This window comes from Canis lupus, chromosome 13 (assembly GCF_011100685.1).
Source record: "Canis lupus familiaris isolate Mischka breed German Shepherd chromosome 13, alternate assembly UU_Cfam_GSD_1.0, whole genome shotgun sequence".
Classification (NCBI taxonomy): Eukaryota; Metazoa; Chordata; class Mammalia; order Carnivora; family Canidae; genus Canis; species Canis lupus.
This window is the reverse complement of record NC_049234.1, coordinates 406,790-420,684: the sequence shown is the minus strand read 5'-3', so window position 1 is coordinate 420,684 and position 13,895 is coordinate 406,790. Positions and strand designations below refer to the sequence as shown.

General features: G+C 44.2%; 1 protein-coding gene, 1 long non-coding RNA gene and 1 other non-coding gene across 3 annotated transcripts; 2 read left to right on the top strand and 1 right to left on the bottom strand.

The window, feature by feature from the left end:
* Positions 1-3,642: 3,642 nt before the first annotated feature.
* LOC111098484 lies at positions 3,643-9,846 on the bottom strand. The gene is made up of 2 exons (XR_005368411.1): positions 9,092-9,846; positions 3,643-8,936 (listed from the first exon to the last, which is right to left on the bottom strand). It is a non-coding gene; the product is annotated as an uncharacterized LOC111098484 (long non-coding RNA).
* Positions 9,847-9,899: 53 nt separating this feature from the next.
* RPL30 (ribosomal protein L30) lies at positions 9,900-13,503 on the top strand. The gene is made up of 5 exons (XM_038555090.1): positions 9,900-10,007; positions 10,114-10,165; positions 10,423-10,568; positions 12,080-12,210; positions 13,402-13,503. The coding sequence occupies exons 2-5, from the start codon at positions 10,145-10,147 to the stop codon at positions 13,449-13,451; spliced, it is 348 nt and encodes a 115-aa protein (XP_038411018.1). The 5' UTR covers positions 9,900-10,007; positions 10,114-10,144; the 3' UTR covers positions 13,452-13,503.
* On the top strand, positions 13,092-13,223 carry LOC119865431. Its single transcript, XR_005369107.1, has one exon. It is a non-coding gene; the product is annotated as a small nucleolar RNA SNORA72 (small nucleolar RNA).
* Positions 13,504-13,895: the final 392 nt, after the last annotated feature.

Below are 13,895 nucleotides of genomic sequence, written 5' to 3'. Positions count from 1 at the left end.
CGTCGCAGCCCCGCGCCGGCGTCGCCGGGAGCTCGGACCCTCGGCCCCGCGGCGCCGACGCTGTGGGACTGGGCGGGCTCCGGCGGGGGCGGGGGCGGGGGCGGGGCGGGGCGGGGCGCAGGCGCACTGCGGGCGCGGGGGTGGTGGCGCGGCCCGGCGAGGAGCAGGACGGGGCCGGGGAGCCGGGTGGGCAGACGGGGTGCGGGGGTGCGGTACAGGCGGCGGGGGAGGGAGAAGGAGGCTCTGGAAGCAGGGGTAGGCGTGCGTCGCGGAGAGCCGGGGACGGAGGAGGCGACGTGGCCAGCGGCGGTGGCCTGGGCCGTGGACTGGGCGGTGGACTGGGCCGTGGCCTGGGCGGTGGACTGGGCCGCGGACTGGGCGGTGGACTGGGCGGTGGACTGGGCCGCGGACTGGGCGGTGGACTGGGCGGTGGACTGGGCCGCGGACTGGGCGGTGGACTGGGCGGTGGACTGGGCCGCGGACTGGGCGGTGGACTGGGCGGTGGACTGGGCCGCGGACTGGGCCGCGGACTGGGCGGCGGACTGGGCCGCGGACTGGGCGGTGGACTGGGCCGCGGACTGGGCCGCGGACTGGGCGGTGGACTGGGCCGTGGACTGGGCCGTGGACTGGGCCGTGGACTGGGAGGCCGGCTCTGGCCCGCGGCCTTCGTCCTGCACAACGTCGGTGCCGTGGCCGCGAGGAAGTCTGCTGCTGACCGACGGCCCGTTTCATCCACCTGTGTTCCGTTCTGCTCAGTTGTCCAGCCCAGGGCCACACCTGACACTTGGTTGTTGGGCTTCTCTTTAGTTTGCTTTAATCTGAAGTAGCTCCCTCAGTCTTCGTCTTTCATGACTTTGACATCTTTTAAGAGAATGGGCCGTTCATTTTGTAGACTGTTTCTCAATTTGGTTTGCCCAGTGTTTCCTTATGATTGTTTTCAGGCAATGCAATTTTGGCTGGAGCACAAGATGTGTTGTCTGTGAACTCCTGCAGCTCACCATGTCGGTTTGCTCTCTTACTGGTGATGTTAATTTTGATCAGTTAGTTAGGGTAGGGTCTGCCAGGTTTGCCACCAGAAAGTTACTCTTTTACTCCTTGTAATTTATGGAGTAAATTTATATGTAATTTATATCTCATCAGACTTTTTCTGCTATTGTTAGCATACATGGATATTCTTGCTGGGATCACTTATTACTATGACAGTTATCAAACGGTGGTTTTCTAATCAGATTATTCCTCCCACATTTATCAGTTGGCATTCTATAGTAAGGGAGCACTTTCTCTTTTCCTCCATTTATTATTCATTTATTTATAGCAGTAAATACTCATGAATTCTTGCATTATTCAATGGGTCATGTCACCATTTCTATTAGTTTTTTAGAGCTGCCATAACAAAGTACCGCAGATTGGTGGACAACAAAAACCGCAGATTGGTTAAACAACAAAAACGTATTTCCTCATAGTTCTGAGACTAGAAGTCAGAGAACATGGTGTCAGTAGGGGTGGTTTCCCCTGAAGGCCTTTCCTTGTTGGGATGGCAGTATTCATGATGTATCTTCACAAGGTTTGCCCACCGTGTCTATGTCCTAATGTCCTCTTCTTACAAAGAAACTAGTCATATTGGATTAGGACCCACCCATATGACCTCATTTTCCCTTAATTACCTCTTTAAAGGCCCTGCCTCCAAAATAGCCATATTGCAAACTATAACATATGAATGAAGGCGGGCACAATTCAGATCGTAACAGCACATTATTGAACTGAATGCTCAAATTGCCTAAAATTTGGCATATTTCCCTATATGGGTCATGGAGATACATAGCTATGTGTTTAGAGGTCTCCCTCCCTCCCTTCCTTCTCTACCTCCCTTCTTGCCTTAGGAAGGGAAGATTGATGGATTGATTGATGCCTTCTCTTCTTTTTCCCTCTTCCTCTCACTCCTGCAGTTTAGGCTTGACAAAGTCTGGACTGCACAGCAGTCGACTCACAAATCCCTTCAAATGAAGAGGACACTGGGTATCTTTGAGGAAGTACACTTTATAGCATTCCTAATACGTACTATGACTCTTCTCCTAACCTCTGTCCAGGGTTACTGTGCCCCAAAGAAAGAGAAGTACTTTGAAAGTGACTAAGTATTTGGCTGGATTCCAAGTCCCTGAGCAAAATTACAGGATTAGTGCAAAGAAGTTTAGGGGGAGAAGTATGTGGATGGGCCTTTCAGAATTGGCCAGAATTGGGGGGATATTTATGTCTTGTATAAATGTTATCAAAAGGTTTTCATAGGTTGGGCTACCATAACAAAATACCATTAACTTGGTGACTTAAATAACATTTATTTCTCATAGTTCTGGAGCCTGAAGATCAAGGTACTAGCCAACTTGGTTTCTGGTCAGAACTCTTTCTGGCTTGCAGATGGCAGCCATATCACAGTGTCCTCACATGGGGTTGGGGTGGGAACTTCCTCTTCTTTTCTTTTATTTTAGAGGGCAAGAATGAGCAAGTGCAGGGAGGGGTAGAAGGAGAGAATCTTCAATCTTCACTCTACTCCTGAGTGCAGGGCTTGATGTGGGGCTTGATCCCATGACCCATGAAAGAGATCATCATCTGCGCTGAAACCAAGAGTTGGGCACTCAACTGACTGAACCACTCAGGCACCCCTTGGACTTCCTCTTTTTATGAGGCCACGGTCCTAACAGATTAGACTTATGACTAACAGATTATGACTTCATTTAACCTTAACTACCTCCTTAAACCCTACTTCCTTCCCCATTGAGCTACTTTGGGGGCAAGGGCTTCACCATATGACGTGGCCATCCATGGCAGTCTCCCACTTCAGAAAATGCTTTTTTTAGGTTAAAGTCATGGTTAACTTTATTTAGCTGCTGAAAGTTTTTCAAAATTCCATTCTTCCTCAAAAGAGATGAATTAACTCACAGATTAAATATAAACACTAACTTGAAATTTTCTGAATCCTTATGCTTTCATGCTAAACCAGGGCTTACTGAGCCCAGTTAAGTACCCACTTTTCCCCATCAACTATTTTTTAGTTGACTCAGGTATATCACTTTTTCCTTGGAGATAATTTGTCAGCCAAGCCATGGTCTCTTCCATTTTCTTCAGAGGAAGCATTTTCTAATCAGGTGAACAATAATAATCAGGTGTCCTGTGGATGTTAGAAAGTCTTTCTCATGAGCCATCTCAATGCTTGCTCAATGGGCTCAGGAATAGAATGGCTCTAAGAACAGGGAGAGAAGCCATACATGGGCACTACTGCATGCTCCTCCACTTAATAAAGTAGAATAGTTTACATAGGTGAGTGTCCATTTTGCCAGTAGCACTAAGAGTGACCAACTATAAGCCTCCAAAATGGTATCTTGAGGGGACCTATCAGCCATTTTGTGAAAGAGTGATAGGACTCTTTGGAAACAGTGGAGTGATTGAACCTCTTTGGTATTTTTTATTTTATTTTTTAAAAATTTTTATTTATTTATGATAGTCACACACAGAGAGAGAGAGGCAGAGACATAGGCAGAGGGAGAAGCAGGCTCCACCCACCAGGAGCCCGACGTGGGATTCAATCCCAGGTCTCCAGGGTCGCGCCCTGGGCCAAAGGCAGGCGCTAAACCACTGCACCACCCAGGGTTCCCGGTATTTTTTATTTTAATAGACATTGGATTAGATTTGCTTTTCCAGCACATCAGGCTCCTGCGAGCACCATCCATCAGTGGATGGTATCATCAAGACATTACACACCAAGACACTACATTCAGTATCATATCAAATAACTCACTTTACTATGAGACAAATAAGGTAATAGGTTAATTTCTATGTGATTTACTGGTCTTTTTTCATCTACCTCAACATCCAGGAGCTAAACCTATAGGATGATAGAGGGGCACATTAAACACTCAGTTATGGTAGCAGCCAAAATGAAACATCTTTCAAGGTTGAGGTGCTGCCCTATGGTTTGCAGGGTATGTTTTGAACCAGTGACTAATAAATGGGACTGCTTCTCCCATGACCAGTATACACAGATCTGGGTCTTGCTCCCCAGGCTTCTTGTTCATTTGGTGAACTACAGCATAATTTTCCTTTTTTACGCTTAACTCAGCTAGTTTGTTTTTGTTGCTTACAACTTAAGTATCTAGACTACTAGATAATGCTTACCCTACCACCCCTCTCCCTGACCATTCTCCTTCTTGGCAATTACCTGACCTGTCTTATTCCTTCAGTCTTATCTTGATAATAACTGAATATAACTGATACTGTGATTTTTAATGCTGATAGTACCTTGATGTATCTTGAAGGCATAGTTCATAATCTTTTTACCTCCAATGACTCCTCCAATGCTTTTATCACATTTCTTCAACATACCCATGTTTTGATGTTCCAAATTTGCATTTATTATTTCTCCATGAACTAATCAGTAACATTTTCTGATCAGCATGAAGTAGTGTTACAGTATTAAGTTAATTAAGTTCCAGTTAAAGGCAAAAAACACTGGTGTTTTAGCCTGTGTATTACACCTTTATTAAGGATAAAATTACATGTACATGGCAGGCTTTTCAAATTATTGAAAATATGTAAAATGTCATATTATGGACACTTAGAGACATAGGAACCCCATTTATATTAAAATTTCAAAAACTGACTCTAAGAAATATAAACTAACCTAAAGACACACATTTAAAGACATCACTCTAGGGCAGCCGGGTGGCTTAGTGGTTTGGTGCTGTCTTCAGCCCAGGGTGTGATCCTGGGGACCCCGGGTCGAGTCCCGCATTGGGCTTCCTGCATGGAGCCTGTTTCTCCCTCTGCCTGTGTCTCTGCCTCTATGTGTCTCTCATGAATATATAAAAAATCTTTTAAAAAAATAAATAAAAAATAAGGACATCATTCTACTTTCCAAGTGTCACTCCTTTACAGTAAAGTAGTGAATGAAGTACTCTGGATTCTTTGTATCCAGGAGTATAAAACACATACGCTCCTTGGATGGAAAAATGGCTTTAAAAAAAAGGAGAAAGCATTTCTCTGGCCTGATTTGTAATCCAGCACAGTCTGGAGCATTCCCAATCTGAACAGAGACGGCATAGAAGAAATATTTCAGAATCCCTATTAATTGTCCTCTAACAGTTCAGAATTCTTGTATTGGTGTGTATGTGTTCAGTTAGTTGAAAAGTGACCAACAATCATTAGATTTACAGGATCTTTTCACTTGGATTCACCATCTTTCCTGTCCTCACCAGATTTCTGAGCATGTTTAATGTCCAGGGTGACTTAATAATGTGAAGGTTGGGGGGCGCCTGGGTGGCTCAGTTGGTTAAGCGTCTGCCTTGGGCTCAGGTCATGATCCCAGGGTACTAGGACTGAGCTCCAAGTCAGGCCCCCTGCTCGGTGGGGAGCCTGCTTCTCCCCTCTGCTGCTCTCCCTGCTTATGCCTGCTTTCTGTCTCTGTCAAATAAATAAATAAAATCTTAAAAAAAAAAAAAAAAAAAACTGTGAAGGATGAGTCAAACAAATAGAGTTCCAAATTACAGTTGACCCTTGAATAACACTGATTTGAACATGGATTTTTTTTTTTCCGGTACACTACAGTACTATAATGCATTTTCTCTTATGATTTTCTTAGTAACATTTTATTTCCTCATTTATTATAAAAATCACAGTATATAATACATAGTATATTATAAATGTATTAATCAACTGTTTAGGTTATCTATAAATGTCTATCTGGTCAGCACTAAGCTATTAGTAGTTTTTGAGAAGTCAAAAGTTATACATGGATTTTTGAAATGCATGGGGGTGGTCAGTGCCTCTAACCTCTGAGTTGTTCAGGGGTCAACTACTAACAGGCTGCTTCCTAATTTGGACATTGAATAACTAATAGCTGATGATAATGAATATGATAGTTTTAACTGCTTAACAATAAGGGATGGGCCAGTGTACTGAACCAAAGAGTATCAGATGAACCTGTTAGTATTTGCTCTAACAGAGAATACAGCCTGTCACTTTTAATTCCCATAGCAAGTATAAACCAAAAACACAATGAATGCAGATGTCTGCAGAGTTCTCAGAAACTTGGAGTAGCGATTCTGGTGAATGAAAACCAAAGCCTCGCTTTAATTCTGTTCTATCACATTTACCTGTTGGTATTTTTTCAAAATCACTCTGAAATGCTACTGACTGACATCCAGAAATAAACAAAATAATGACCCCAAAGGCCTAGATGGTAAAGTCTCTTCTTAAAGCATATATATTTCCCAACTTTTTAGTATTAAGTTTTTCAAACTCAAAAAAGTCCACCTATATACCCTCCACTTCAAATTCAACAGTTGCTAATACTTTGCTGAATTTGCTATTTTCATTTATTTTAGATTTTATTTAATTTATTTTAGCAATTCTAGAATAAGTTGCAGATTATCATGATGCTTCATCCATACTCAACATACATCTCTTTAGAAAAAGGACATGACTTACAGCAGTTATTTTTTTTTAATTTTTTTTTATTTATTTTTGATAGTCACATAGAGAGAGAGAGGCAGAGACACAGGCAGAGGGAGAAGCAGGCTCCATGCACCGGGAGCCCGACGTGGGATTCGATCCCGGGTCTCCAGGATCGCGCCCTGGGCCAAAGGCAGGCGCCTAAACCGCTGCGCCACCCAGGGATCCCACAGCAGTTATTTTTAATAGAGGAATCATTTAATGCAGGGGTCAATGAACTATGGCCTGCAGGCCAAATATGGCCAGCTGCTCGATTCTTTTGTTTTTTTTTTTTTTTTTTTTAAGATTTTATTTATTTATTTTGAGAGACAGAGAGAGAGAGAGAGAGAGAGAGAGGCAGAGACACAGACAGATGGAGAAGCAGGCCCCATGCACGGAGCCTAATGTGGGAACAGGTCCCAGGACTCCAGGATCACACCCTGGGCCAAAGGGAGGCGCTAAACCTCTGAGCCACCCAGGCGTTCCAAGTTGCTTGATTCTGTAAATGTTTTATCGGAACACAGCTGTTACATATTGCCTATGGCTGCTTTTGTGCTACAACGGCAGAGCTGAGTACTTGCCACAGAGAACATATGACCCCAAAGGCCTAAAACATTTATTATTGGGCTCTATAGAAAAAGTCTGCCAATTCCTGCTCTAATAAATACAAGTGTGGAAAATTTTATAAAAAATCTTCTGGAGTCAAAAGACATGATATTTTTCCACAGCAAATGTTTCTTTCCCTAGCGTAGGTTTTGTAATGTTGTGAACGGCTTTAGGTGTGGTGGGTGGCTGTGGTAGGAAGGTTGAGATAAGAGTTGGAATGATGAAGAGAACGAAGTCACTGCACATTTGCCATGTATAGGTCCTATGCTAGGTGCTTTATACACCATTACATTTACTGTGATCCTCATAATAATACTATGAAGTAGACATTATTCTAGTTTTCTGATGAAGAAACTGAAGCATAGGGAGTTTAGACAATTTGCCCCAAATCATGCAGATATTAAATAGAAAAACCAAAAACCTAAGTCTGTCTGCAAAGAGATACAGCAAAATTAGTTAAGATTTTCTAGGGCAGCCCCCGTGGCGCAGCGGTTTAGCGCCACCTGCAGCCCAGGGCATGATCCTGGAGTCCTGGGATGGAGTCCCAGGTCAGGCTCTCTGCATGGAGCCTGCTTCTCCCTCTGCCTGTGTCTCTGCCTCTATCTCTCTCTCTGCACCTCTATGAATAAGTAAATAAAATCTTAAAAAAAAAAAAAGATTTTCTAGAAAGAATTCTCAAGCATTTTGTGGCCATATTTCATACATAAAATAAGTGCTTCAGGCTTCTCTGGCTTCCAATACAAAAACCATAGTAAGATTCCTGGATCCTTAAAGTATAGTGAGGACATATATAGTAAGGACCAGAAACTTGTTACCGTATAAGGAAAAGCACCTCAGGAAAGTGATATCAAGTACTTTAACCATTTAATCTCTAAAATGAGGGTAATATCTATCCTGATTACTTTGGGAAAAAGCATTAAAAAGCTTTGAAAATATAGGACTCAATATAGAAGGCCTCATTATTTTGTTGTCTTTACTTAACGCAGGCAAGTCTCAAGCCCAACTTGGCTATCTCCTTCTTCAGTTTTTTATGTTTTAAAAAGTAACCTTCACCCTCAACATGGGGCTTGAATTCACAACCCCAAGATTAAGAGTCACACGCTCTACAACTGAACCAGCCAGGTGCCCCTCATTCTTTAGTTCTCCAATTCTAGTATTTCTAAGATTTCCTGAGGCTGCTTATTAAACTCAGATTCCTAGGCCCCACCAGAGATTTCTTCCACATACTCCTGTGGATCCCAAGAGTCAGAAGTCAAGGTGATTCTGAATCAGGTGATTTGTGAGTCATACTTTGAGAAACACTGCTTTCAGTTATAATTGGTGTTTCACAAGATCTATTTAAAGTTTCCACTTTAGGGGCATCTGGGTGGCTAAGTCCCGTTTAACGTGTGCCTCTGGCTGAGGTCATGATTGCAGGGTCCTGGCATGAGCCTGGTTATCAGGCTCCCTGCTCAGTGGAGAGCCTGCGTCTTCTCTGCCCCTCCTCCTCACTTGTGTTCGCACTCGCTCTTCTCTCTTCAAATAAATAAATGAACTTACATAATGCATGCTGTAAAATAATTCAGGTAGTGTTGACATATATAATGTAAAAAAAAATGTTCTATCCTCACCCACTCTTCTCACACCTTTTCAGGTGGTAAGTTTTGATGATTAGCTTTCCAGGCTTGGACTTTCTATGCAAGAATGATGAGCATATAGGAGGCCTGGGTGGCTCAGTGGTTGAGCGTGTGCCCTCAGCTCAGGGCTTGATCCCGAGATGATGCCGGGGTCCCCGGATCAAGTTCAGTCTTGCATCCAGCTCCCTGCAGGAAGTCTGCTTCTCCCTCTGCCTGTGTTTCGCCTCTTTGCCTCTAATGAATAAATAAAATCTTTTTAAAAATTAGCATTTGATGTTTCTAATTTGCTACAAAAAATAATGCTGACATAAATATCCTTGCTCACATGACTTTGAGGAACTGTTTCTGCAGGAAATATTCCTTAAAGTTGACACACGATGACGGCTTACCTATTGGTCCGATTTTACGATTTTTAGGTGCCAGTGGGAGACGCTCTGTGCTTGCTATTTTGAATGATCCATCATTGCACATTTAAATCAAGGTCCAAAGTTCACGACAAAAAGATGTGTAAATCAGATTTATTGCTCTGTGTAAATTCGGCTTCCAAGGCTGCGCCCACACTGCCACGAAAGAGGTGAGTTTGGGGAAGTCGGCGCGGGCCGCCCGCGTTCTCCGAGAGCCCGGCGACCTGGGCGGGGGCCGGAGTGAGGGCCGGCGGCTTCGGGCCGCGGGAGGCTACGCGGGAGGAGACCCGGGGCTGAGGCGCCCGGAAGCCTCCGCAAGAGCCGCGGCGTCGGCAGCCGAGGGGAGCTGCATTAAGACTGCGGCCCAGGGGTCCCCGGTGGCGCAGCGGTGTGGCGCCTGCCTGCAGGCCCGGGCGTGATCCTGGAGTCCCGGGATCGAGGCCCGCATCGGGTTCCCTCCAGGGAGCCCGCTTCTCCCTCCGCCCGGGTCTCCGCCTCTCTCTGTCTGTCTCGCATGAATAAAATCTTTAAAAACGATATGCAAAACTCGCCGCTACATATTTAAAAAAAAAAAAAGACTGCGGCCCAGCTGCCGCCGCCCGTCTCACCGTCCCTCCCGCCTCACCCTCCGGCGGCTTCCAACTCCCGCCAGGGTCGACAGCCGCGACTCCTCCGTCCCCGGCCAGGGCAGGCGAGCCGCTCTCCCGCCGCCCAACCGAGCAGCTGCAGCCCCGCGAGGCCGCCCCCCTCCACCTCTTGCCCCGCCCCCCTCCACCTCTTGCCCCGCCCCTTCCGCTTGCGGCTTGCTTCCGGTGCCGCGCTCCCGGCTCTGCAGGGAAGAGCTCTGCATTGTGGGAGCTCTTTCCTTTCTCCCTCCCGGCCATCTTGGCGGTTGCTGTCGGTGAGTGGGCTCCGCGGGCCGAGGTCTGGGCAGCGCCGGGAGCCCGACGACCTGCCCTCTGGCGCGCCTATCCCAAACTTTCCGCCCTGTCCTCTGTACGTTCTAGGTTGGGGCCGTCCCGCATCTAAGGCAGGAAGATGGTGGCCGCGAAGAAGACGGTGAGTGAGACGGGGCCGAGGCCGGAAGCCGATTCACGTGGAGGGCCGAGTCTCGGCCCGGGCAGACGGCCTGAGCACACCGGGCAGACAGCATGCACCCTGGCCTGAGGGGCCGGGAGGAGCCGAGGGGGCCTTAGTGACGTAGGGCCCTGGACTAAGGAGGTGTATTAAAGGGTTCGACGCCCAGAAATCTGGATGCTGTTTTGAGATGGTTAAAAACAAGACCTTCAGGTCCGTGTTAAATGTTTGCTTTGTAGAAAAAGTCGCTGGAGTCGATCAACTCTAGGCTCCAACTGGTTATGAAAAGTGGAAAGTACGTGCTGGGGTACAAGCAGACCCTGAAAATGATCAGACACGGCAAAGCGAAACTGGTCATCCTGGCCAACAACTGCCCGGCTCTGAGGTAATGGAGGGAACCTGGCTGACACGTGTGTCCCCACTGCATGTTCACCCAGGAGTGTGGATTTGAGCCATTTGGGTTGTACCCACTCGGTTTTATGTAAAATCAGTTTTAGAAGCGAACGCTTGCAGAAGAATTTATGGTTTCTTCTTCTATGTTTGGGGCTGACACCCACCACCCACCCCCGTCTCCCCAATCGTGCTCTCATCCTGTAAGTTTATCTTTGGGAGAAATGTGTGGCAGAGGGGTATGAACCACAGAACGTCAAAGTTTGAAGCAAGCACGGACACTTGTTTTTCCATGTGTTTTGAGTCCTGCATTTTTGGTCTTTAAAAGTGTTTCGTTTTTCAAACTTGTCATAGAAAAGTTCGAGCTTGCTGTGGAGCTGCAGGTTCCAAGTGGGCCAAGGTTTTGCTTGGCTTCACCGTTTTGAAATTGAACTTAGTATGGAAAGTAAGTTAAAGACACTTGGACTATGCAGAATATAAGCCATGTGAGCAGTTCCCTACAGTACATTAAATTTTCTGTGGTGATGCATAACCTGCTCACAGGATTTTATATAGGGTGTCTGTACATCATTGGCTTCCCTAGAATGCTGTCCTCTATCCCATCCCATGGTTTGGTCTTCAAGCTTACCTTCTATGGCAGTGCTTCTCAAACATAAATGTACACACAATTACTGGTAATCTTGTTAAAAGCAGGTTTTGATTTCATGGGTTCAGGATGGGACCTGACATTATGCTTTTTGTTTTTTTTTAAAGAGTTTATTTATTCTTAAGAGGCAGAGACAGGCAGAGGGAGAAGCAGGCTCCCTGCAGAAAGCCCAGTGTGGGACTCTATCCCAGGACCCCAGGATCACGACCTGAGCCAAAGGCAGACGCTCAACCACTGAGCCACCCAGGTGCCCCAACATGCATTTTTAATAAGCATGCACACTACTGCTGGTCTGTGAATCCATACTTTGAGTAATGGCACCGTTCTGTTAGGAGTCTCTTCAAATTCGTAAAACCCTTAATGTCCACCTGCTCAGTTGACACAGAAATGCTAACTTTGTGTAAGTAATACCACTCCCCATCTAGGATTCAGAGCACCGGGAAGTAATAGAAATAGCTCATCCTTTAAAGATAACATGAGCTAGGATTCTAGAACCTCCACTTAACCATTCTTTGCCTGAGTGTCTCCATTAGTTTAAAAAAAATGGAATACATGATATTTAAGAGATTGTCATGATAATGTGAAGTATCTGGTGAGTGGTAAATGCTAAGTAAATACTTATTTTTCACATTCTACTCTTTTCCATGAGAAGAGTTATTCAGAACATACTTGCTGATTGTCCCGTTTTTAAGGGACCAAGAGAAAAGATAGTTTGTATTGCCTAATGGATCTGGTACTTTTTTAAAGAGTAATGACTGATTTAGTTACTGTTTGAAAGTTTCACCATTAAAACCAATGAGGAAAGTAGTAACATTTTATGTCAGTCACTTGGTATGATCTTTGTTTTTTGGTTTCTGAAGGAAATCTGAAATAGAATACTACGCCATGTTGGCCAAAACTGGTGTCCATCACTATAGTGGCAATAATATTGAATTGGGCACAGCATGTGGGAAATACTACAGAGTATGCACACTGGCTATCATTGATCCAGGTATGTTTTATACGTCAGAATAATTATTTTTTCATATATAATGTAATTACAGGTATTTGCTATAGCAATGTCTTCGGTTCCTAGGTTTAGATATTTAGAATTTGAATATAGCAAGGGATATCTTGTAGTTTTGTTTCACAGAGAATTGATAATGAATATCAGTACATTATAATAGGTATTGTTATAAGTTAATTTTTTTATTTTGTAATTAATTTGAAATTAAATAATTATTTTTTTATTTTGAATTTGTTTAAGCACTTAAATAATGTAGGACCGTGGTAGGGGTGAAATTCTAAAGGCAAGGAGTAATCAGATAAAATAGAAGAAAGGAATCCAAGCCAAGAAGTGGCTGCCTAAGAACAGATAGGTAAAATTAAATTGAGAAAAAGAAATGCCTACAAATAAAGATCATGTTATATTTTGAACTTAGGAGTTTTTATTTTATTTTTAAGACTGTTTAGATTATTTATTTATTTATTTATTTATTTATTTATTTATTTATTTATTTATTTATTTATTTATTTTAAAGATTTATTTACTCAGAGAGAGAGAAAGGCAGAGACACAGGCAGAGGGAGAAGCAGGCTCCATGCAGGTAGCCCGATGTGGGACTCGATCCCAGGTCTTCAGGATCACACCCCAGGCTGCAGGAGGCGCCAAACCGCTGCGCCACCGGGGCTGCCCTAGATTTTTATTTTATTTGAGAGAATGGGCACCAACAGGGTGAGGGGCAGATGGAGAAGCAGACTCCTGGCTGAACAGGGAGCCCAGTGGAGAGTTCAGTTCTGGGTCTCCAAGATCATGACCTGAGCCGAAAGCAGATGCTTAACTGACAAAGCCACTCAGGAGCCCTGAACTTATGAGTTTTTAGTTCTTAGGATACCGCGAATATTCTCGCTGTTCTGATTTTGTAATAATCAGGGCAGGCTAAACATTCGCTATATTAAGACCATGCATGTGTCCCCAGACTTAGTTCTTTCCCTGGGTCTGGTTTTATCAATGCAGGTGATAAACCAAGTCTGGTTTATATCATGTATCTTCTGTGGGAAATGCCTGTGACTTTAGGTATCTGATCATCCTTGAGAAATGACAGCAAAGCTAGTATTGCAACTTTTGGAGATAACCACTGCTAGTTTGATGATTAACAGTTGTGACTAAATGAATTGTAAAACTATTGTGTTTTATTTTTTAGGTGATTCTGATATCATTAGAAGCATGCCAGAACAGACTGGTGAAAAGTAAATCATGCAAAATTTTTCTTTAATAAAACTGGCCAGAGCTTGTTTTAAAGACACTGTGTATTCATTTCTGTTTTTTTCCATATATCTTTGTTTCTGTACACTTTCACAAGATAGGATTTGAGAGGATGAGGCAGTTGAGGTAACAAGACTTTTGGATTAAGAGCCTATGTGTCCCAGTTTCCCTTTACTTTCATGTATAGGGAGTGCAGAGTTCGTTTTCTCTGTTAGATTTTTAAAAGATTCCTGTCTTTTAAAATTGTTGATACCGTCGTCATTTCATATTTGAGTATGTTTGAGAGGCAGCAAAGAACAATACCCAGAATTTTTTTTTTAATGCCCAGAATTTAACCAGATATGCAATTTGTAATCCAGCTTAAATCTACAAATTGAAGTAGCAGAGAGGATTAAATATGTTCTCCCCTCCCAGAATTGTTTCTGTCTGAGA